The sequence below is a fragment of the Danio rerio genome, chromosome 7 (genome assembly GCF_049306965.1).
Source record: "Danio rerio strain Tuebingen ecotype United States chromosome 7, GRCz12tu, whole genome shotgun sequence".
NCBI lineage: Eukaryota > Metazoa > Chordata > Actinopteri > Cypriniformes > Danionidae > Danio > Danio rerio.
The window spans coordinates 45,244,531-45,270,865 of NC_133182.1; the positions used below are offsets into that span (position 1 = coordinate 45,244,531).

The 26,335-nt window shown below is 36.6% G+C and overlaps 2 protein-coding genes and 1 long non-coding RNA gene across 5 annotated transcripts in view; 1 reads left to right on the forward strand and 2 right to left on the reverse strand.

Moving 5' to 3' along the window:
* cmtm4 (CKLF-like MARVEL transmembrane domain containing 4) overlaps positions 1-3,210 on the reverse strand; it is a 42,849-nt gene extending 39,639 nt beyond the window's left edge. The window contains exon 1 of one of the 2 annotated variants that reach the window (XR_012382373.1): positions 2,657-3,210. Coding sequence is in view for 1 of the 2 variants with exons in the window: in NM_001002492.1 (NP_001002492.1) it covers positions 2,657-2,842 (186 nt within the window). In the remaining variant the exon portion in view is untranslated. 2 annotated transcript variants of the gene reach the window in all.
* On the forward strand, positions 3,156-12,523 carry LOC103911411 (uncharacterized). Its single transcript, NR_170235.1, is given in 2 exon segments — positions 3,156-3,326; positions 12,285-12,523. It is a non-coding gene; the product is annotated as an uncharacterized lncRNA (long non-coding RNA).
* Positions 6,790-26,335, reverse strand: part of dync1li2 (dynein, cytoplasmic 1, light intermediate chain 2) — a 29,428-nt gene continuing 9,882 nt past the window's right edge. Inside the window, exons 5-13 of one of the 2 annotated variants that reach the window (XM_005166450.6) lie at positions 23,452-23,618; positions 18,105-18,198; positions 16,937-17,072; positions 16,736-16,847; positions 16,586-16,645; positions 15,095-15,136; positions 14,665-14,782; positions 12,270-12,410; positions 6,790-9,844 (exon numbers count right to left, since the gene is read on the reverse strand). In XM_005166450.6, the coding sequence (XP_005166507.2) occupies positions 9,828-9,844; positions 12,270-12,410; positions 14,665-14,782; positions 15,095-15,136; positions 16,586-16,645; positions 16,736-16,847; positions 16,937-17,072; positions 18,105-18,198; positions 23,452-23,618 (887 nt within the window). In that variant the 3' untranslated portion in view covers positions 6,790-9,827. 2 annotated transcript variants of the gene reach the window in all.

Here is a 26,335-nt window from a genome sequence, read left to right on the forward strand (position 1 = left end):
CACAAACCAAACTTTAGATTGAGGAAACTGGTTTCAGTTCAGCATTGAATAGAGCATAACTATACTACCTGTAATTTGACTCCACAAGCAAATGAAGCTTCTGGGTTCACATAAAAAAGCACAAACAACAAAGCCATGCATAGTGTTCACAAAGACAAAAGCATGTTCTCCAATATCTCAGCTATTGTGTTCATAAATCCAATTAAAACTTGGCTGTAGACTCAAAGATGAACACAAAAGCAGAAAAACAGGATTCATTAAACATTCTTTTAGCAGACAAGCTATCTTGTGTACTTGGCTCACAGGTTGTTTCTTTTGGCAGCGTACACAAGTCCTTATTTCCCCTAATGACTTCCTTAGTTTTGCTCCGTTTTTCCCCCATGCATGCAGTTTCTTAAATGTGCATCACCATGAGGGCCCGATCTGAGATGCTTTGCTTTTGCTGAGCCAGCAGAACAACAGAAAGTCGTATTTCTCTCTCTCTCTCTCTCTTTCTCTCTCTCTCTTTCTTTCTTCTTATGCTCCACACTCCTTTTTCAACATCTGGCTGGGGTACACAAGCCTCTGAGTTTTTGTTTTGTGTGCCCATAGTGGCCCTGTGTTGTGTTTTTTTTTTTTATTATTATTATTATTATTATTGCCAATTAAGTGGACAGAAGTACAATCTGAAAGTTAATTCATTCAAACTCCAGGCAACATTCTCCTCCGTCACTGATGCATTCCAGAGATTTTGACGCATGTCGGCTTGTATCCAACAGGAAATATTTTGATATAAAAAACCCAAAAAGAGGAAATCTGCCGTCCCCGCACTAATCCAATATGAGGAACTAATCATGAGTGAATATCTAAGTGAAATATGTGGAATGAAGATCTGTTATCCAATGTGGAAAAACTCTATTTTTTGACACCGTTTGGATGATAAAGGCATTACTGTCTTGTCTTGAATATTTTGATTTAAAGTAAATAGGCTACTTTAAAAATAAGAAATCTGTCTAGATTACACTAATGTTTAACTAGGCATGGGCCGGTATAAGATTCTGACGGTATGATAACCTTGGATAAATATATTTACGGTTTCACGGTATTGTGATTACTGCTCTAAAATAAGTTATTTTTGCATGTCTTGGTGAAAAAAAAATACAATTTGGACACAATAAATTTTATTTGGAGAAACATTTAAATATTTTGGAGCAGTAAACATGTCAGGCTACATAATTCAAGTGAATCAGTGACTTCTGTCTTCATTAGTTTCAGAAACACAGATTCTTTACAATTTCTTTACAATTTACATTTCTTTTCAATTTAAAACGACATCTTTGGATGTATTTTCTGCTGTAGATACCAACTGTAGATGTTTTTAGTTGTCCTAAAAAAACAATAAATAAATAAACAATTTTACATATGACATAGATATTACAGCATTTTTTGTTGTTTTTGAAACGTTGACTTTTCCAAACCATGGTATACCTTGAAAACGGTAGTAAGTTTAATGGTAAAGTTTAACTAATTTCAATCATTTGTAATGAATTTGACAAAAAAAGCTTATCAGGGACTAAATATGGTCAATCTTTATGACATATTGTAGTAATTATAATAATAATATAATAATAATAATAAACATTAACTTGAGAAGTAAAACCATGTCTTTGTAACTAAAAGGCTGATTAGAATTATATGAACTTGGGCTGGTATAAGATTTGGATAGTATGATAACCTTAGATAAAAATATCATGGTTCCACGGTATTGTGATTACTGTTCTAAAATATATTCTTTTTAAATGTCTAGGTAAAAACTTAAAACTTTTTTTCCCCTTTTGAACACAACAAATATATATATATATATATATATATATATATATATATATATATATATATATATATATATATATATATATATATATATATATATATTAAATTTGGAGCAGTGAACATGTCAGGCTGAATAATGCAAATAAATCACTGACTTCTGCTGTCTTCAAAAACACAGATATTTTTACAATTTAAAATGGCATCTTTGGATATTTTTTTTTCTGCTTGAGATACTCTTGTTCTAATTTTTTTTTTTTTAAGTAAATAAAAGATCATACATATACCATAGGAACGGTATAGCCAAAAATTTAAGCAGTTTTAAAACCTTGACTTTTTCAAACCAAGGTATACCTTGAAAACGGTTATCGGCCCTGCCTAATATGGTCAATTAGTCATGATGACAGCATATATTTTAGTTCATTGTTAATCATGTTCTAACTTAATTTTATTAGTTATGCAAGCAGATTTAAGTCAGTTTAAAATAATATAAGTTCAATGGACTCATACGGTTAATTTGATTGAGCTTGAAAATTTGAGGCAACCTTTTTTGTGTATTTCATGGTATTTAAATAAAACCTCAGAAGTCATAAGTAATGCCAAAAGTATATATCAAAGGAAATAAAGAAAGAAAGAAAGAAAGAAAGAAAGAAAGAAAGAAAGAAAGAAAGAAAGAAAGAAAGAAAGAAAGAAAGAAAGAAAACACAATTCATCAATGACGCTGTTGATGATGAAAACATCCTAACTTGTCAAGTCACTGTTGCCAATACACTTTGCTGAAGTTCAGCATGTAAAGCAGGCTTATAAGCTTTTAATTGAATAGAGAAAGACCAAGAATACTTCAACGTACCACTTCAATGACTTTTAAAATTCCAAAATGTGACTTGAGGTACTCCCGGTCACACCTGATGGCCCTGAACACGTTTCTGGAGAGCACGGGCTCGGTGGTCGGCTGATACGGACTATTGACTCCTGAAATCATCGAGGTGTTGGAGGCCTCGCCATCAAAGCCCTCAGTCTCCTCGTTATTCCTCATGCTCAACTCTTTTATTTATCTCTTCGTCCCGCCCAAGAAACAAGAGTGGCCGAAATGAAGAGCGATTCTCTCCTCTGAAAACAGTCAGGCAGAACGCAACAACAATCTCTCAACAAAGAACAAGCGTCGCTACACAACGCGTAAACTCCAGCCGTGTGTTATAAGCGTGACCCGCGGATCCCGAACAACTACATCCACCACTCCGTGATCTCCGGTACCGTTCCTGGCGCCGTACAGTGCTCGGATCCAGTCATGAACAGAGCTGAACGAGCTCGAACGATCGCCGCTGTTCTCATGGCAGTGTCCATATTTCACAGTTTCTGGATGCAGAATGTAATGTTGCTGCGAGTCTCCGCCCTCCAAACTACATTCCTGCGAGGAAAAGACGCTTTCATCTGGAGTCCCGACGACTGATGTCAGAGAAACAAAAGCACAAAACAGGCATTCCTCTTCAGCTTCGAGTTCTCCTCTCTGAGTTCTGCAGGTGAGGATCGCTGTATGTGTGATTCATCAAACGTGAGACGACACACGGTAGTTTAATATGACCGTATGGCACGCCGAAGTAACATTTATTGTTTAAAGTCAAGCTAAAAGATGGTGAATTTTGTAGGAATGCAATTAATTAGGGGCTTATCGTCAGGGTTGGGTTACATTGAAATGTATTTTTAAATTAAATACCACCCTGCTGAAAAATCCAGCTTAAACCAGCCTAGGCTGGTTGGCTGGTTTTAGCTGGTTGACCAGCTTGGTTTTAGAGGGGTTTTGGCCATTTCCAGTCTGGTTTCCAGCCATTTCCAGCCTGGTCTTAGCTGGTCAGGCTGGAAAATGACCAGCCAAATCCAGCTAAAACCAGCTTGACCAGCCTGGTTTAAGCTGGATATAGCTGGTTTTGGCTGGACTCCCAGCTTGGCTAGGCTGGTCAAGCTAGTTTTAGCTGGTCATCTCCCAGCCTGACCAGCTACGACCAGGCTGGAAATGGCTGGAAACCAGCCCGGAAGTGGCCAAAACCCCTCTAAAACCAGCCTGGTCAACCAGCTAAAACCAGCCAACCAGCCTAGGCTGGTTTAAGCTGGATTTTTCAGTAGGGCAAACACCTAAATTTTACATGTATTTAAATACATTTCAAAGTACAGCACCCAAGTGTTAAAATAAAATAGATATTTTGCATATTCGATCAATTCCTTCACCGTTAAGCTGAATTAGTGAAGTAAACAATGTTTGATAACAACAGCTTTTCTCTGAGCAAGTTTAAGTCAGCCACTGTAGGACTTATTTTTATGTTGTTTGTCTTATTTTCTTGGCGTCTAAATCAGCAATTTACCCAAAACTACTATTATATGTGCAGTTTTCGCAATCTCCCAAGATTTTTTTCAGTTCTCTTTTAACCGGAAGAGTCTTAGTAGTGAGCACCAGTACACAATTTAGGTGTTTTATATTTCTAAAGTCCCCCTGCATTTCCGCCTGCAGCACTGAGACTGAGAATGATCATGTGCTGTAGGCTCTACATCCAGTTCTTCAGGACATATATTTCTTTCATCTTGCGTCCTATGCAAATATGCTGATGCTGAATTGTACACTATACTGCCATTACATAATACTGGTCTAGGCATTTTGCAGTATATGATTTAAACTGATTGTTGACTTGTACTCAGATATACCCCTGCCATTTGTCTGTTGTTGTCTTTATGCGTGTTGCATAATTTCTATACTTCAAGCACTGACCACTACCCTAATTAAATTTCTGTTCTGATCTCAAAACAAATAACTGAGAAAGCACCAGAGGCCACATTTTGATTGTCATAATGTAGACATCTTACAAAGTATTTTACAGTATTTTAAAAATACAAAATGCTTAAGTATTTTGATACAAAATATTATTCAGAAGGTCATGATTTGCACTCATCAAATAATTGCTTCATACAGTTTTTATTTTACATTCTTCAGGTGATACAAAGCAAACTTTTTAGCACAATGCCTTCCTCAGTGTGACACAATCCTCTCACTCCACCATTGTCTCACAGTCAATCACATTGCGCCATTAGTTAAACGGCCACTCGATGATTAAAAACAACCTCATTTTCATTTCAACATACCATAATTAACCACACAAGAAATATTTACCTTCACCTTCAAAAACATCATTTCACAGGAAAATAGCATATCATTTATCATCATTCACTTATTCATGTCAACATCAATACAATGAAAGTCAGACGGATATTTCTTGTGTAGTAAATTATGGTACATCCAACTAATGATGCAATGTGATTGACTGTGGGACAAAAGGGTGGAGTGAGAGGATTGTCTCACACTGGGGAAGGCATTGTGCTGAAATGATTGTGTTTTGTATCACCTGAAGAATGTAAAATAAAAACTGTACAAAGCAATTATTTAATGAGTGCAAATCATGACCTTTTGAATATTATTGAAGAGATTAATGCACCAAAAGTCTTTTAAACGGCAAGTGCGCAGGACAAACTTCATTACTCAATGTGATACAAAATATGAACCCGTTTTTTAAACCCTATCAAATAAGTAAAAAATTACAAAATACTATTTTGTATTTAAAATATGTATTTGAAACGTATCACAAATACTGCACGTCCCTGCTTATCATAGTTAGCTTTTGTGCGCACGCTGGTTTGGATGGTTTACATGAACACAATATTGTATAATGACACAGTTATGCATGAGGTATTACAACATTTGAGGTGGTTTATGAGGACGTATCTCATGTCCTCGTAATTCAAAACACTTAAAAGCATAACGGGTCTATTTAAATTTAACATTTGCCCCAGAATTGCTGTAAGGGTTAGGTTAGCTGGGCTAAGGCCATATGATGAGCAATTTTTACTGTACAAAATACATTACACTTATGGGTAGTCCTCCTAAACCACAAATACCAACATGTGCGCGCTCGCATGCATGTATGGATGTACATATATATCCTACATTTTAACATGCAGGTATGCGCATAGATGAGAATACAAGTGCAGCTAAAATAACTAGACAAGCTTTAACACTTAAAATGAAGTTGGTCTGTGTGCACGCATGAAGTTGAAGTCACACCCAACATTTACAGCTCAGTGTTGGCATGCTGAAAAAGAAACTACAGTTTTAACGTCCAATGCGGAAACTTGAGGAGTTGAGGGAGGCGGGATAAGGTCAACGCATTTGCATCATCATTTGACATCATCCTTTAAAAGACCATAACACAAACATAACAACACTGGGTAAAATATACAGTGTGTGAACATGAATCATGCGCTAAACAAAACAACGTTCTCTGTTTATTAATTAAGTGATCATATTACAAGACTAACTATTAAAACTAATAGAAAATGACACTTGTTTAGTTAATATAAACACAAGTATACTAAACGAACAAATGTTAATTTGGCTTGCCACAATGTCTGTTTCTAAACTCTACAACGGTCTTCCTAGACAGCAAATTTGGTATTGGAGCACTTCTTTTTTTCCAATGTTTCACTACTTTCCAGCTTATTATGCAGAGACTCATTAGCAGATTGATTTAACAGAATAAACGATTAATATCAATCATAACATTTGCTAACAATTGTTTCATGAAGTATTTATTAATCTCTTATAATGCATAAATATATGTTAAAAGTGCGTCTTTATTATTACATGCATCAATGAATGCAAGTACACGTTTTATTTTAATATCTAAACCAAGCAAATTTATACGGGGAGAACAGCACTGCCCTCCACTGGTTTGGTTCTCATGACTGTGCAACCATCCGACAAGTTTGCTTGAAATGATCCCAGCAAGCAATGATGAATAAAATATTAAACGTGTCAAGGTTTTCATTGGTGGTGTGATGCATTTGCTGTTCAACTGCCAAGCAATTAACTGCAAAGCATGACAAGCAAAATAGTAATAATAATAATAATAATAATAATAACAATAAAACGACACAAGAGAGTTGTAGTCTGGATTTGTATTTTATTTAAGCCAGGACTGAAAAAAAGACATTTCCTTATCTTTGCAATAAAAGCAAGAACTCACATGGCCACATACTGCATCAAGTTAAAGCCATACAGTCAGACTCACTTTAAGGTATAGCACACAAACACAGTCCTCTGTGTGAATAGAAAGGCTTTTCAATTCCTGTATAGAAAATTTTGGAAGCCAGAGCATTTTCTCAACATTTTCTTACTAACAGGGGTAAGTGCATATTAGAAGGATTAAACAGAAAGCAGTCGACTTTCATCCTATTCTGAATGAAATACATACAAAATGTGCTGTTGTTTATTTAACTGCAACCCTCCCCAAAACGAGGGAAAGAAATCAATGAAGCTGAGGCCAAGTAAACTGGTTTCTGTTGACGGCCACCCTTTTATCCGTTGAGCGTCTCCTTTGGGAAAACAGATGGATCATGAGTTAGGAAGCTTTTTCAAGTACTTCAGGCGACCTGGGAGCAGCTTGTTAGCTTTTCGATTTCTTAGCCCATTATGTCTAGATTTGCACCGAGCCACTACTTAAAAATGAGGCAAATTTGTGGAGGGAAACAAATGTGCTGCTTTTTACAGTATAACAGAATTTCTTTTTCACGTCCAGTAAAACAGTTATAACGCCATGAAATAATAATAAACCTCAAACAAGAGGTATTTTCCAGAGGAATGTGTCAGTGATATTTAGACGATGAGAGTTCAGTCACACAGCAAACGCAGAGAAATGTGATGAAATACTTTAAGTGCATTGTTAAGGTTATACGAGCGGTTTAGAATAGTACAAGTGATCCGAGGCTTCATAAGTTGACAGCCCACAATCTAAAATGGATGAAAACCTTAACCACTAAACCAAGAGGTATATAGTCCAGACTTAATGTTGTGCTTGAATATCAGCAAATGCTTTAGCCCTGCCCGTCATAAATGGAAACCGTTAAGCGATATTATGCAGCAATAAACGTTTCATTCGAGTTCCTCTAGTTTGGTTTGAGATTTGTCTAACACAAGTGCATGCAAAACAACAGTAAACGCTACACGTTTGTGGTCTATTCCCTTGAAGAGCTTACAAAGAAAAAGGACAAAAACTTTAAACTCTAATGGAAAAATGTGAGACATCGAACACAGACCACCGCAGTAAGCAGAGGATCTGTTGTGGAATGATGGCTTCTCCAGGCTCAGCCAAGATCGGCCACCTGGGAGGAGTTCAGGGCAGCTACTCGACATAGACATAACATGTGGATTCTACATCTTTGGTTCCAGATTCCAATTCTCGGTTTCCTTTTTCATCTGAACACGCGACGATTATTTCAAATCCACTCGAGCTGCTTCTTTTACAGCTTCGCCAGAACAACGTTAAGGTTCAAAACCGTACATCATGCCTGCGGGTGATTAGTTAAGCTAAACCAGAAATCGAAATTCAATGAGTTACAGTATCAGTAGTGAATAGAAATGTTGAGAAATGAAGGCGGACATGTATGGACTCAGACTCTACCCTGAGTGAAAAGACAGAGCTTGTGGCATGACAATACACTGAAGGCAATATCATCACTTCCAGAAAGATCACAAAGCAGAGACACTTAAAAATAGAAGGGGGAATGTTTTACGTTGATCTCTATACAGTCCTCAAGAAGCTGTGTATGAATATATATATATATAAGAAACAAGACATGTTTAAGGACTGACATGACGAACAGTCTGTCACTTGGCCACATGAGAAATGGTGCTAGTGGTTTAAGCCACAATTTTAAACTGGGAGGTGGGATGAAAAGTCCCACTAAGATTTTGACATTCACAAAAAGAAAGGCAAGCTCCCTATGGCAGCAAAAAGGAAAAGGATCTAGGCCACTGAAGTAAGCAACATGTGTAATTTAAGCAAAAAAAGCAATGACCACAGACATGGAAAAACACAAACCAAAATAAATTACATGAAGCTGCACCAAAAAAAGAACCATTGACTGTTGATGCTACAGTGCAGTTCGTCTTTTGGAGACAAGCACCTCCACTATGACACAGGCACTTGGGAGTTATACTAGGAAAGATGCTGTCCTGCCGCTCTCCTCCAAAAACGAAACCACAGCCTAAATAAAATGCTCAGCCTGATACTCGTTTCATCTGCAATAGCTCTTCATAAATTGTTAAAATAATTAAATTTTATACAAAATCAAATCAAAAGCTTGTATAGCAAATATTTAGCGCATATTTACATAATTTGAAGAGGCGGTGTGGCGGCGTCTGCCGTTCTCGTATGCTGAAGGCCAATGGGTGTTTGTCATTAGTGTCATGACATCAGTGATGTTAACAGTGTTAAGTGACGCTTTCACTGATAAAACACAGAGAAAATAAAAGCTTGATTTGCTTTCTTCTTTATAAATACATCAGCATAAACGTAACTACGTTTGTACACACTATATACTTCTTTTTGCAAGTACTTCTTGTTTTCAGTGAACGTATTCAGGCTTTTAGCAGTAGTTGTAGCGGATTGCAACACTTGAAGCGACTGCTGGTTGAATGCAGCAGTGCGTTTCTGCTCAGGAGGAGGGAAACGGGTGCGTTTAATAGTTCCCCAAGCAAAGCAAGGGTCCACACTTGAGAGGTTTAACCGTCGTCTTCTGGAGAAAAGCACCCATTACCTGACCTCCCATACCACACCAAAAATTAATCACCACAAAAAAACAAACAAACACAGATAGGGGGCTGGAAATGAAAACAAAGAAAAGCAGTTGCATCTTTTCATATTTCTACCTCTCGTTCCCCCACAACATCAGAGTCCACACATCTGATAGAATCCCAACACTTTCTGTAAACCACGCTCTGTTTGCTGATTGACACACAAGGTGGGGGGATTTTGGTCTTGAAAGCTTTTTTTTTTTCCTCTGTTATATCGTTACATATTGATTTCCAGAGCGGACAATGCTGTTGGTGCACTCATGCCTCGTTCTCTGTCGCTGGGGTATTGTTGGCCGTTACCAGGGAATCGGGTTTACGAGTCATTCGGTCCAGCTCTGCTTGGACGTCAGTCAAACCCGGCTTCTGCCCTTGGAAAAAAAGAGAGAAAGACAAAAACAGAGTAATCTCCTGTAGTTTCTGTGTTGTATTAACAAAATAATACAGGTTGGTTATGAGGGAACCAGTTTGGGTGGATGAGTGTTGCATGCTGGTATGCATTCATAAGCAGCATGCTGTGTGGTTACACAAATGCAGACATACTGAGAAGGACAAAGAAAGAAAAAACAAATAGCATGCAGTTCTTTATCTGAGGGCAATGTAGATGCTGAGGCCGTAACAGCAGGTGAGTTACACATACATGAGTTAATATATTAGCACTTCATGTAAATGACTGGAACAAAACACAGTGCTTCCCACACATAGACTTTACTTGGGCGGGCTGCCCAGGTTTATTAACGACCGCCCAGGAATATTTACTTAATTTTTTTTACTATATAATATAAACAAACATCTGTGTGATTAGGATAGTGGAAAACCTTCTCTTCTTTACTCATTTCATACTGCTTCAAGAGCCCCACAGACAGTCTCACATGTTCTGCAGCTCTGCACAGTTTTGCTTCAACCCTAGTCAAACACAGCTGATCCAACTTATCAAGGTGCTCATGACTCTTTTGAACACCTCGATTATAGATCAGCTGTGTTTGATTAGGGTTGGAGCAAAACTGTGCAGAGCTGCGGCCCTCCAGGAATCCAGTTTGAGGCTAAAATGTACTAATATGTGCTAAAATGTCCGGGATGTGATTTGGTTTTTGCTTTCTAAGCTGTCGTTAATTTTATGCGCACAGACACGATAGCGGGAGAGAAATTAAATAATTAATTCTTTAATGTAACCAACTCTACTAAATACTCGGAGAGGACGAAATTACATCTAAACTGACTGCAGAACATTTAAAAATATTAGAAATGGGTATTCAACTCATTTGTCTTATTTAAATAATCTACACGTTTCATTCTTGTGATTATTATAATTTTTAGAGACATTGACTGTTTTTATTCATTTTTTTCTGTCATTTAATTCCTCATTTGCTGTATATTTTATTAATATGTTCCTTTTACAATGCTGTCACTACTGTAGAAACTGTCATGCCAATAAAGCAACCTGAATTTGAATGAGAGATAAAGAGAAGCAGCTGTCAGTGTGTGCACATGGCTCCTGAACAGCATAAAAGAGAATAATTTAGTTTATTTTTTTCTAAGTCTTTTAATTTTAACCCATTGAAATGAAAAAGTTTAAATAATAATAATTATAAATAAATAATAATAAATAAGTAAATAAATAAATAATAATAATAAAAATAGCATTACAAATCAAGGTAAGTTTTGTTTGTCGCACATAGTTTGTGCTGTGGGTAAAAGGTGCGTTTTAAAATCCGGCTACCACTGTAAGTATATTTCTAAACTTGTGGAAAGCACTGTAAACATGAATACAAAGTGTGTGATATAAACATCATTTTAGGTAGGAAAACCAGCGAGTATGAGATATCACCAGCCATGGTAACATCACTCACACAGGCTTTTTAGCCCATTCTTCCTGGTTATTCAGGCTCTAAGGATAAAGCTCAATAAATAAATAAATAAATAAACACATCCAGAAGGAACAAGAGAAGGTGAATCTAAACATTAGGGGCTTTTGCACTGGAGTTTCAGAAATTCAATCATAGAAAAGTAGCCAATAAGCCAGGGTCCAGGTTCCCGAAACCTTATTTCCCCCCAGGTCAATATTCTGATCTCCTAGAACTCTGAACAACACAAGGTGGTCAACTGCAACTTCAGGTGCTGCATTCAATCAAAAAGAAATGTATTGGCTTGAGCCAATAGTTCTAAGAACTGTTAAAACATTCTGATAAACAAGCCCCTAAGGACTGTATGGGCCAAGATTTAAAGGGATAGTCCACCCAAAAATGAAAATTGTCATTTAACTCATCCTCCAATTGCTACAAACACATTTAAACATTTTTTTCTTCTGTTGAACGCAAAATACATTTTGAAGATTGTTGAAAAGCAGCAGCTTGTGACATCTGTAGTATGTTTTCCTACTAAAGTTTTTAACATTCTTCAGAATATCTTTTTTTTTTTTTGCTTAACTATGATAAAAGATTAGATCTACTAATGTACGAGTAAATAATGATTTCTGTTTTTCAATTTTGAGTGAACTGTGCCTTTAAACCAAAATCATAAGGGAAAAAGCAGCACTACACGTTAAAAAAAAAATCTATTGAACTGCATGGAAATTCATTTAAAGAATATATAAAAAAAAATAAAAAAAACTTTCCAAGCATTAACTGTACAAGAGCAAATCTAAAGGTCATCAGGCCTTCACTCTCATTACTGCAACATTATATTTATGCTATTTTGTTTCTAGTAACTCAGGACAGAAGTATAACTCATACATGACATAACATTTTGAGAGTTTCATCCATTTCTATAGTTAATGCTGGCAAAACTGTACCTGTTTTCTTTGCAGAGCCTTGTACACCCGTTCCTGTTCCTGCTCCTGCCCCTGGAGTCCCAGGACTGCCCGGAACACCTGTCTTTTTACTCAGCAGACTGTTGAAGAAGTTGGCCAGCACTCCCTCATTTGCAGCAGCTCCTATAAACACAAACAAATCAAATGTAATGACATCAAGTGGCAATGGAGAGGCCCAAACTAATATACAGGACATGTTAACACCATTTTAACAATAAAGGGCTGTTGATTTAGCATTGCCGGGCTTCAATAACACCAAGGTGCTGTTTACAACTGTTCAGTTCATTCATTTTGTTTTTGATCGGATAGCTATTAGATCTTAAAATGGACAGGTGTAAATAATGGATATAGTTCGAGATGGATATAAATCTGATTGCTCAAACTACTTCAAGAGGTGGTCTGGGACACATTCCAGAGAAAACTGGACAGGCCTAAATTTCATTTCATTTTTTAAAGCATTTTGATTTATAATGTTTTGTAAATTTCATATACACAATATATATAGCTTAGGCCTTTGTACGTCATAAAAGGGGCTGTAATATCTGATGCTTTAGTTGACATAACCCTAGTTAAATTTGCATATAGCAGAGACGCGTTCATGTGTCAAATGTAAATAGAACCATTTTCAGAAATCAGATAGCTATCCAACCACAAAAAAATGACCAGGTGTAGACAGTGTAAGCTGTATACCAACTAAATAATTATGAAAAAGAACTAGTTTAAAATATCTGAAATATGACTCCTGAAACCCTACAGCAGGGATTTCCAACCTATGGGTTTTCCCTATTAAGGGGGGAGCGAGAATTTGAGGCGTGCATACGAGTAAATCATAGTGACGATTGTTATGCATTCACTAAAGTGAATCTGATTAACGTTATTTCCACAGCTAACTATTAGGTACTTGTAGAGTAAATGCGTTTAACTAAGATATATACAAATAAAATGGACTGGGAGCTTTTTAAAATTAGTACTGGTGAATGAAAGGAAAATTGGTGAGCCGTCTGACTAAAAAGTGCCCTTCTGAATCAAATCAGCAGGATGCCCTTCTGGATCTTTTACTTACCTTGAAAACACTACTAACTACGTTTACATGACATCTGTAATAGTTATTTGCCTTAATCTGAATAAGACACCTGAATTAAGGTGTTTACATGAAGTGCCTTTTAAATGTTGCCTGACCAGACAATCCACATTTCCTGCAGAGTTTCATGTAATTTTTGATGTTTCATCTTTAATTTGTCGACTTCAACTGCAGTTCAAAAGTTTCACTTTCACTCAAGAACATTTTATTCCTGCCCCCGTGACAAACTGAGGTATTGGATGCGAGTATGGAGTAAGGACTGATGGAAAAGTGTTGTTTTAATGGAATTTGATACCGCAAACCGAATGGAAAGAAAAATTTTTCCGCATTTTGCAGTGTGTGTGTGTGTGGATCTTGTTGCAAAATGCAGCGAAGTGTCTTACATGACGGTAATAGTTTGATTGATTGCCACTAGTATATACATATTCCACGTTTTAATTCCTATTCTATTAAGTTAAATTATGACTTTAGTCAGATTAATGTAATCAGTCAGGGCTCTGCGAACTTGGCTATGCAAAGCAGCCTTTTTTGCATGTACGTAAAATACATCAAAAGCAAGTATGCTATGGCTCATGCTTTTTGACAGTGGAAGATGATTTACGGTTAGCTGTGTCAGGAATCCAACCACGGATTAGTTTGTTGTCCTAACAGAAACAGGCTCAGCCATCACACTGAATCAGGTAAGCTATATATTTACTTTTCAATGTAATTAATGCTATGCACTTTAAACGAAGCAAGTAATATGCGAATGATGTTTGCACATGCAAGGGGTAGGGGGGCACGAGTGAAATTGGACAGAATTGGGAGGGGGAATGTGTTTTAAAAGGTTGAAAACCCCTGCCCTATAAGATATGAACCTCTGAGAATTCAACTAAAGTGGATTTCATTAAGTGAATGAATGTAGTCCTGCTGGTATGAGATTTGCTGTCCAGCTGAGATTTAATGATAGGAAATATTCTATTTTCCCCTCACCCCAACTAGATTGTGCAGGAATTGTTTAGGGAATTATTCAAATCCTCTCCTCAGGAGGGCAGTGTTTCAAAGAGATTAGAAGAGCACCATAAGGTAGGCAAAGAAACTAACCAGCAAAATGAGACGAGCTTGTTTGAGAAAGAAAAGAGAGGGAGAGAACAAAGTGCTGATATTTAGACTCCCACGAAAACACAGTTTTTGCTTGACTGCACAATCATGTGTTGTTTGTGCCGCCCAGATGAATAGAGAGCCATGAGATCACAATGCTTCATTTAGGCTCTGCATCAACTGGTGTGTGTAATCTTGGAAGGTAAGATTTCTTACCTTTCATGTTGGGGTCTGGTTTCTTTACCGCGGTCATGGGCGAGACGCTAGCCACATTTGTGGGTCCTGTCCGACCTGTCGGCCGAGGTGAACCAGACGCAGTCCGGGCAGGAGACTCCTATATTAAAACACACAGTACATATCAGAAAAATACACAAGTAATCTGATAGATTCACATCTCCCAACACATTCAGACAGTATTGAGACAACAAATGTGAAAAGCAACTTAAGCAAAATGATTCAGTGGATTTTGGTAACTTGCACAGCTCATGCGTCAGAATTTTAAACAAAGAAAATCCTTACAGCAGCATAATAGTGTCACAGTTAAATGTGTGTGTGTGTGTGTGTGTGTGTGTGTGTGTGTGTGTGTGTGTGTGTGTGTGTGTGTGTGTGTGTGTGTGTGTTTGTGTAATGTGAAGGACACACTTACTGTTCCTCTTGTGGGTGTGGCCGGCTGCTTGGCTAACAAAGACTGAAATAAAGATAATTAAGACACAATAACTTCAATATTAGTGTGTAAATACAGTTACAAGACATGTAATTACCTCTGTACTACTTCAGGTTGTATAACTAATGTGCAACCACTCAAAACCTTGCAGTCAAGAAGATTTTTTTCAAGATATAAATGCATTCATTTAACAAAGGTTGTAATAAGCTGATGAACCGTGAGTATTTTTAAAGAATTATGTAAACACTAAAGACTGGATTAATGTCTGTCGTCATAACAATAAATTAGATATTAACATATGTGGTAAAGAATAGTTAATTAAAAATGAGATATTTCTTTCAATATTACAGTTTCTTTGAATTTAAGCAACTTAAAGAGCTCTTATTATGGGTTTTTGAAAATGACCTTCTCTGCAGTGTGCAACACAGCTCTAAGTGAATGAAAACATCCAGCTGAGGTTTAAATCTGAAAGTGCACCTTGTTTAAAAATTTAGATTTTTAATAAAAGGTTAGACTCTTCATCAGATTCGTCATTTAACCGGTTCTTTTGCCTGTTCGTATCGACGTCGACAGGAAACAATACCAAATATGAAGTGCCGCATCAGGTAAAACGTAAACGATCACGATCACGACTAAAAAGATTAGCATCGTGCTAAGGAGGCATTTAGAAACAAATTAATTGCTGAACAAATCATATTGGAGTTGGGATAATTAGGTAAACAAAAATGCATAATAAAATGCATGCCATGCATGCATATCAGACTGTTGTTGTATGACCCAAAATATGACCTTTTAATGCATAATAGGGGCTCTTTAACAAAGTTTTGGTGACAACATCTTCCTTAAATTTACAAAAAAAAAAAAAAAAAACCTTACCAAACCCAAAGTTTTAAACAGTGCACAAAGTTTATATAAAAACTTTTATACAACCAATACGACCAAATTAGTATTATACAACTAGATGATTCATAACAGTATGCTTATTTGACAAATCTCACACAGTGATCTTTAAATTTCAAAGTCAAAGAATTAGGCTAAATGCTCTTAGTGAAATCAAAAGCAGGCGCTGCAGCCTGATATAGTGTCAGAGACTGTTTTCGATAAAATCCCCTCACATAAACACTGTGCACGATTGATTAAACCACATGGAGCCACTCTGAATGTGTGACATGACCTACAATGAAGTGCAGTGTGACCAAACATTGTGTTTGTAAACAGAATGATGTAAACCCTGCCATGGGTCAACCTATGAAAACTAACCAGCTTCTGATTGGCCAGATAGCTCTGGAAAAATGAGCAAAAATAAACCATACAAACGGATTTCACCTCATCTACGCAAATGAGAGCTCTGCCAGAGATGCATTTCTACATCAAAGAACGTATCAGTAGATCGGAGTTGGTACATTTGCCTGCCTTTCAAGGTCAGAACTAAACATATCCTAAATTAGGTGCAGGTTTTCTTGCTAAACATACCTGTTGCTTCATGAGGAAGACCTGCTCATCCTCAGCACTGATTTCCTTGTCATGCACCAACTTTAGAAAAAAAAAAGGAGAAAGGAGGAAACTTACAAAAGCAGTTAAAGATTAAGGTAAAGCCATTACGTTTTTTTTTTTTTAACTTACCTTTCGTACAGGTGGTTTTGTTATAAAGTCCTCAAAGGGATCTTCAGGTCGAACCGTTGTGAAGTTTTCATGCAAGATGCCAATTTTCTTGTCATTGTCCCATCCTGATGGACTGCAGAGAAATTACGTTTTAACAAAAAACATGCAATTACTGGCATAAAAAGATCATTTAACATGTTTAGGGGATTTCAGGGATCTCACATGAACACTGCGTCCTTCTCCACCACTAAGGCAGGCGATGAAAACTGGAAGTCGTATATTTTGTGCACCATGTATTTGTAGAGAAGGTCCAGGTTCTTCTCTTCTTTGACTGAAGTGTAAATCAAACCAGCTCCATCTGTGAGATTTAATTAAGGATCTATACACTAATAAAAAATATCATAAATTCTACTAAAAAAAAGCATCTAACAACACTAATGTATAAAACTTAACTAAGTTACAGGTAAATTAAAAACAAAACATACAAACTATATGACGTAGAAATAGTTTAACCTTAAATTGTATGAAATATATAAAAGAAAAACTTTGTTTATAAATGGAAAAAACAGAAACTTCTTTTAACAAGTTGGATTCTTCTCATGAGTTTATGTTTATTGCACTATTATAGTGTCATCTGACTCTGATGGTTTTATTTAAAAGCATATGACCCTGTGCATTGTCTATTTACAGTTAATAAACATACTTTATAGATGTTACGGCTGCTCAATATATCATTTCCGCAATAGTCATATCATTATGAAATGTTGAGTCTTAATTATAATTAACCAGAAGCTAATGGATTTTATTTAATTACTCAATTTATATAGAATTTATATTATTAAATTATTATTAAAAATAATAATACAAAAATTGTGTCTTCTTTTGAGTCCAAATATCTACATTTCAAAGTGAAAACAAGATCACTTCATCTGCCCCACTGGCAGAACATTTAGCTTGTTTTAAGGAATTACTCTTAATTTTGACCTATTTCTTCTGAAGGAAAAACAAAACAATATTTTTACTTGCTCTAAGGTTTTTTTTTTTATTATTTGGACCAGAAACGAGACAAAGCAAAGTAAGAAAAGTATTTTTTGCATTTGTGATTATTTAATTTCTCTTGCTGAATACTATTAGTCACCAGAAAAACATCAAATAGTGCCATTCAAACTATCTTCATTTTGCAATATTTATCACAAACGATATCGCAATATCACATTTTTATAATATCGTGCAGCCCTAATAGACATCATTATTTGGCTCTCTTTTTTCTTTTTTTTTATCAGTGCACTTTAAAGCACATTTGTAACATTAATAGAGAAATACAATGATGCTTTCCAACATACAGTGTTCTTTAAGGGGACAAAAGAGACGTGAGAAGTGAGGAGGATACACTGTAGACAGAACCGCCGGATGTGTGACTGAATGAAGTCAAAATGCTCCTCTTTGTAGTCATGCTCCTTTTCCAGTACATTGACAGCATCACACTAAAACACAGAGACAGATAATCATTGAGGGGAAAACATTTACCACATCATATTTAGACAACACAAGGGTGCATAGACTACCCTTTTGGGACCAAAAACCTTATCATTGATTCTCTGTCAGACACAGACACACCATCTTAAAGATCACAAAAAAATCCACGTTCTTAATTGTATGCAGCAGCCATATCTGTGAATGACTCAGGTTGTGGCCGATTGCCAGACATAATGGGTCTGGCAGGAAGAGGATTTGCTGACTAGACTGCTTTAAAAAAAAATAAAAAAATAGGAGGCTGCCATGACAAAAATATCCTGGACAGATCAGTCTTGGCCAATGCAAATGCAAACTCATCTCTGCACGTCACAAACACCACTGACCTTCTACTGAACCACAGGACAAGCTCTCACTTGATATTAATAACATCCTGACCACTTAAAAAAAACAGAAACAAATGTAATCATGAAACAACACCAATGGCACACCCCTGCTAAAATCTGCCAGGGACACACCAAGCTAACAATCAGCCATTGGGCTTCTTTAAACTGTCAATCAGAGTCATCCAGCTTGCTCAGGTGAACTCTGTCCTGGAGGGCCGGTTTCCTGCAGAGTTTAGCTCCAACCCACCTGCCACGAAGTTTCTAGTCTGCTCCACAGAGCTTAATTAGCTGGTTCAGGTGTTTCTAATTGGGGATGCAGCTAAACTCTACAGAACATCAGCCCTCCAGAACCAAGTTAGGGCACCCCTGAGCTTGTCAGTTAGCCGTTTTTTACGTCACCTCTTGTCAGGTTAACATCGGATTGAGATGACCTGATTCGGCATGTAGTATAGGCGTCGGCTGAAGATAGAAATCTTATTGGTTATTTAGCAAAGAATCAGAGCACAAGAACAAAAACTGAAGTGATGTAACCAAGTAAACAATTCAAGTCAAAAGAGAACACAAAGTCGATTGTCATTTCACTTAATTTCTCAAATTTTTGCAAACAATATGAATTATTAGTTTATCAGACACATTTAAAGAAATGAATCAACTCTATGGTAAGAGACAATTGCTGTCTTAATGGTACTAAATGATGCTTTGTTTACACTTCCTCTCACAAAGATGCAGAACATGCATTCTACTTTCAGACGGCTGGCACATGTTTAGTATGTTCTTATACTGACGAATTGTCGCAAACAAGATTTTGAACTACTGTTGTTTGTTTTTAATGCAGTTAATGGTCTTGCACCTTCATATTTATGGGAGATTTTAAACAGAACTGGGTGCTATGATCAGCAGGAAAGTTGTTGCTGGAGGTGCCCAGATCCAGGTATAAACAATGGGGTGATCATGCATTTTCAGTGGCAGGTCCTAAACTGTGAAATACCCTCCCTTTAATCACAGACGTGGCACTGTTTAAAACTTTTAATGACACTTGTGTTTTTACCATTTTATGGGTTTTTAATGTTTATGTTAATTTTGTTTTAATACTGTAAAGCACTTTGGGCAGCCTCCTGTTTGTAATAAGGTGCTACATTTTTTTAATTTGATTGACTGATTGATGTTTATGTGCAACTTTTTAGTCCAGACAGAAACTAATTGTTTGGCGTCAGCTTGGTGTGTCCCAGCCCTCAGACAGGTTTTGTTTAAACACATTTGACCATTTGAGAGTTCACACTATGAAAGAAACCTCAAATGTCCTTTGATGCTGGTGAGGACCAAAAGTGTGTTTTTTAGACTGATTTACACATACAATTACGGCCCACTTCCACCAAGTGGTATGATTCGGTATAGGTCAGTGTGGGTCAATTTTATCAGTCTTGCGTTTCCACTGTTTTTAACTTGTTGTTAAATATCAATTATTAAATAACAAATTAATTAAATGTAGCCTACTGTTTTCATTACCTCACCCACTTGGTCTTTGCTTTACTCATAACCAAACCATAGATAAATAAAGTTACACACAAATGACCACCTGTCCATTACTTTTTTCCACGGGACTCTGGCATGAATAGGCACAGTGATCTGTGTAGTTCTAATGGTTTTTCCCACAGCTGGTCCAGGAGACGAGGGTTCGTTTGGAGTTCACTGTAATTTGTATTGTGATTGATGATAACTTCCCTAATTTATTATCATTATGAGGAAATAATAACAACTAAAGATGCTAGAGCTCGACCGTTTTGGTTGCGTATGCACCCAAAATTTTATCTATGCGACCATAAAATATATTTGGAAACATTTGGGCGAGTGCATACGTTTTCATTGTTTTCACTGCAAAATCCTCACCACGTGTGCGGATTTAGGAGATATTTATGCATCTTTGCAGATTAACAGATTTAAACAGTTGTTATGTGAACTTGCTGAAGTAAAAAAAAAAAAAAAAAAAAGAGCCCACAATGCTTGCCCCACCTTTGTGCTCTTCTTATTGTCCCACTACTCTAGAACTGAACGTGAATGATTAGTCAATGTAAGCTGTTAATCACTCAATCTGCCTTCAGATGAAAGGAGCTACAACCACGAATATGTGAAGCGCTGAAGATGAGAGAATGAAAATAACACTGACAGATTTTGTTTTAGAAAACACCTACAGTTACTAATAATGGCGCATCTTATTAGTGATCATGTGCTGAACGTTTATCCCTTATTTACACTTTTCCAAGAGTGGATAAAAGACTTCCAGTGGCTTTAAGTCCGCTATGAAAATGACTAAAGCCATTAACTGTAAAGTCTGTGGGACGGGGTTTGGAGGTAACAGCATTTGACACTGAATCTACACATTTTAAGTGTGAGAGTTGCTGTGTAATCCTTAATTCAATCCTTACCATGCTGTCAGCCGTGCAAGCGGCAGCTATATGTAACATTTAACACAGCTCATGAAAAGACCGTTATTGCTATTAAGATGACAGGCAAATGATACGAGATATATTAATATAAATGTGGGGCGATGGATCACGATGCCGGCTCAGCATTGTGAAGTTTGTCCGCCATCGGCGATGGTATCATCTATTGGCCCAACCCTAACATATATGAACACATATAGACCCCGACAGGCTAAGATATGCTACCAGTTGCAGAAAAACTACACACAGCCTACATTTAGTCCTTATTTGGGTTCAAACACAACACGCAACATATAGCCCAGTCAGTGCAAACCTCTCATCTAATCTTCACCAGCACGTGTAACCTCTTGTTGGAAAGTAATTCTGTCATTCTGCTTTTGGGTACGTTTTGACAGTGGAAACAGCCATTAAAGTGTACCAAACTGACCATTTGTAATGCATATTTGTGAGTGGATAAACTACAGCTGCACAATTAATCGAAAAGAGATCGCGATCTCGATTCGACCCCCTAGTCGATCTTAATCCAGCATTTCTACGATTCTGTCAATCATATTTTCAAGTTCAGAATAGAAGAAAAGGTGGTCTTTTCATTGTTTTTCACACGTTGCTTAGTCACATGGACACCCCCAAATGATGTTAAAGGAGTCACACACAGTATTTCTAAGGTATAATTCACCTAAAAATCTCATTTTTGTCTTCATATAATGATGTTTTCGCGACCGGGAAATCACACGTGATGTAAGCTGACCGTGAGCTGTTATCACAGAGAGGGAGAGAGCGCGCCCTACTTAATGATAGACGCGCGCGCCTACTTTAGTGAACAGAACCTACATATGCTGTAACAGGTAATACAATTGTAAATAATATCCAGTTTGTGGCATTTTAGAGTTATGATTACGACAAGCATTTGATATGTTTTTTCTTTCATAGCGAACCGAGTTGTGCGTGAAAATAAATGTTTACAGTGTCAGTATAACTATGTAATCTAATAATGACAAATGTCTGATTTTACCAGTGAATAAAATTGTCTAATAATTTTGACAATGACAGATTGCACTCTCAAACATAATAATTCAACATTAGAATTATTATAAGTAGAATAGAATGATTTATAGAAACCAGTAGACCTAAACATAATATTATTATTGATGTTTTGCCATATGTTTGTTTTTACCATACCTTTATTTTACATCTACAGAATTGTGAGAAACTCCTGATCATTATTTTAAGCAAAAAAAAATAAATGATTGCGACTCTCATTTTAGTCAGAATCGTGCAGCTCTAGGATAAACCAAACCATATCTTAAAACCAGTTGTGACGGGATTTAATTTTTTTGGGGGGGTTATCCCGTTAAAGGTTTTCAGCAGGTCAGTAAAAGGCTGTTGTTAGCAGATCAGTAATAGGGAGACTAATGCATATTGATAAGAGCGTATGTTGTGCTTTCAAGTAAACTGGAACTGTGTTGTGAAATTCAATCAGGATCTGTTTCTCTTCTATCCCAGGGTGGGGCCGTTTGATCACTTTGCCTCATGCCGAACAAAGGGTGAAATTTTTACTCTCAGACCTAAACTACCTAATTTAAAAAGGGTTGTCTTTCATGCACTCGGAGCTGGAGGGAGTCTAACAATAGAAGAGATCATTGAGAGTGTTCTGATCTGAGAGCATGTGAGGGGGGCATGGTGAGTCTGCAGCTCTGAACCTGCAGGCTACTGAGAGTCTCCATAAAGAGAGCTTTTCATCCAATTAAAGACACTCCATGATGATCAGAAACAACACACCCATTCCCCAAACACTGAGCAAAACAACTCACAACATACACTCAAATTCCCACTTTTAATACACACGGCAATGATAACATGTAATACTTTAAACAATTCCGGGTTAGTTTGATTTATTTTATTTTATAAACTAACCTTGCACACGCCTAAATTAAGACTCATCACTTTTTATGATATTGACCTCTGTTTACTTCACACTTAAGTCATGTTTTCAACAGAATATGCATGTAGCAAAGCCAGAAAAAGGATTGAATTTGTTATCTGTAAAAATCTCTAATCTCTGAATAAACATCTGTACTTAATGCCCTATACAAAGGCTTAATTTATGTGTGGGTTATTTAGCTAAATTAGAAAATCCAGCCAGCAAAAACAAATCAAAACCCATGCCAGACCACAGATTGTTATATGAATATCTCAATAGCCTGTACAGCTTTTTTATCTTTGAGCGATTAAAAACGTTAGTTGCAAACTTTCTTCACCATGACAATCAAGTAAGAATACTGTTGGAAGAAAAAACACAAGCCTGATCAGAGAGACCCTTCAAGAATAGTACCAGTTTACTGGAAACCAGGCATTACTACACTGAGCCCAAATTAGATCAGACTCTTATTGAAGCATCCAATTTGGCTGGTCTATTAAGTTGAAGTTTTTGAGTTACCTTTGTGCATACGATGAGCATGGGAATGCCCAGGTTGTGTGTGAGGACGTTGTCTGCTAAGGGCAGCAGCACACTCTCATCTTCTCCTGCGGCTGCTGGGGCTCGTCTCTGAGGTGAGCCTGGTGTGGCTTCTTCTGGCTCTACATACTCCTGGAAAGCCTTCACCACTGCAGAGAACAGAACGGGGACAAAAATTTGACTTTCTCATTTATAATAAACAGTGGCAGCTGCAGCATTCAGTTTACAACAATAACAGAAGCATCAAACTACTGAATTATACATCACTGCTTACATTACACTGAAATTTCAACCAATATGTTTGCAACAGTTTCAACAAATATACTAGGATTCAGGAAGCAAAGCTACAGATCATGCAGAGGTACGTTTACAAAGCTATAAGCATACACATGTTTTTTATGCAATATTTTGAATTGAAAATGACAATAATGCACGCATCAGTATGAGTCACTTAATTTCTTTAATTGACTCAATGCAAAAGTTCGACCAGTAAAAGTTTCATTTTAATGTCAGCTTCTAAGTAATAATAGAAATGTAGGGGTAAAATTACATAAGCAAAAACAATATACCTGCTGCTTTCAAATATCGCTGGTCAACTGGGCTTGACACAGAGAAAACAATGAGGTTTGTTCTTGCTCATTAAGTAAGTGCATTTCAGTGGCTGTTTATTATATCTGCTGTGCTGTATGCACCAATCAATGTTTAGATGTAAATTTGGTATTTAGTAGGGCTGCACAATATTGGAAAAATCTAACATTCCAATATTTTTTATTTTAAGATATGAGTATCATTTCACCAGATGACTTAATACCTCAATTTAGACATAATTTATAATGTTAGATGGATTTGGGATGATTCTGCAGTGGGAGTGCATCTCCATCAAATCAAATAAACAATCTATAAACTTTTTGGGGTTCCTCGACACATTTTGGTTGTGGTCTGTGCTACCTGCAGTGCATTTCTGTATTTTCATGTGTTATATTTTCATGCATAACAATCTATTAATGCAATCAAGAAAAAGATGTATTTGAAATAAAGTGTTCTATCATTTACCAAGACTACAGGTATTCAATACAGTGAATGAATGATAAAAATGAATATAAAATGACACGTAGTTAAGGACACAAATGGTGCAATTTCTTATACTGGAATTCTTTTAAAACCATTATACAATCATAGGCATCAGAAACACGTGACAAATGATAAATTATGATACAAAATCAACATTGCATATCCTGCGATGTGACTATTGCGAATGATCACACTGCGATATCGATGCTGAAATGATATATTGTGCCGCCCTAGTATTTAGACAATTTCAGAGAGAAAATTAGCAAAACTGTGTGAACAGTTGTGGTAAAGAATATACACATTCAAATTTCTGAGGGTTATTCAGTCTCTCAATATTTTGAACACACAATATTTTCTATTTAACAGAAAATGTGTGACCCTGTATGTAACTTGCTATACAAGAGAATATTCACTTTTTTATTTGAAAAAAAAAAAAAAAAAAAAAAAACTGTAGACAAAATATTTCACAATTATTTTGCCTTGAATTTAATAAGTCACATAAATGCAAAAATGCATACATTTTCCGTTAAAAAATGAATAAAAATCTTGACATTAGAATAACTTGAGGATGAGTAAATGCAATGCAATATCATTTTTGGTAAAATACGGTCTTAAATGCCCAAGTTCAACAAATGAAACACATTTACATAATGGCTTCAGAAATAGGACATTCCATTCCCCGGTTACATAAGACCCAAACAGCATATCAAAAAAGATCATCATTACAGAAATAAATCTTACAATAGGCATTCGGCAAGGATCTTTAGCACTTTTCAACCCTACAGTTTATTATCTGGTTTGTAACTTAACCTGCCTGAAATTATGACTTATGCAGAAATGAGTGCCTGGAAAGTCCTTTATTCAGCGGTGGATTCAGGAGGTGCTCAGAGGAGGGAGGGAGGGAAAGGGGAACTTCCTCAGGAACCTTAAGAATGCAGCTTCAGATGACCCAGAAACCAGACAAGCAGCACAGCTTCCTTTAGCATACTATTATAAATGAACAACTGCAGGAAAAACTAATTACAGTATAAAAGCAGATTTACAGTAATACTATTTAAAATTCTGCTAAGTAAAAGGTTTCTTTTTTAAATAAACTGTTGTGTATCTTTAGTAATGTATCTTGCACACCAAGGATATCAGAACGACACACTGTAAAAACTGGAACAGTCATTGCTTCTGAAACTCTCCATTAACTGGTTATGTCACAGTCAATTACCCACACCCTGTGAAGTGAAGGGTATACATGTTTCCACAGGAGCCAGAGATCAAGATTATCTGGTGCATTTCAAGCAAACCAATAAGCTACCGTGTTGTTCTCAACAAAGAGTCCATTAGGAAAGTTTAATTATTTCCAGAAGGCAAACCGATGTTCACCACGCAGCGATTCTTCTTAAATGATAACAGCCAATAGGCAAGAGCTGAAAATCACATGGCCTGAATCTTCAGAGAATTTAAAATAATAGCCTCGATTCTCCTGCCTCATGTTCCCTCAGAGGTTCTCATAACAAACTCAGGCTGAAAAACATAGTGAACATTTTTGAAATATCTCAATCAGCCTGTTTTTACTAGACAGTCAATGTTGTTACAGATTTTGATCTAGAACCACAAACTTTCTTAAACAATATATGGCCTCCTTTAATCTCCTCAATCAAATGAAGTCCCAGTTTACAATCACTTTCCCGTGTCGACTTTGACCAGCTTCCACAAACAAGGGTGGGGACAGTCAACAATATAGATGTACAGTCTGCATTTACAGGTATTCAACTCCCATGAAAGCCAAGTACATTAAAAAAGC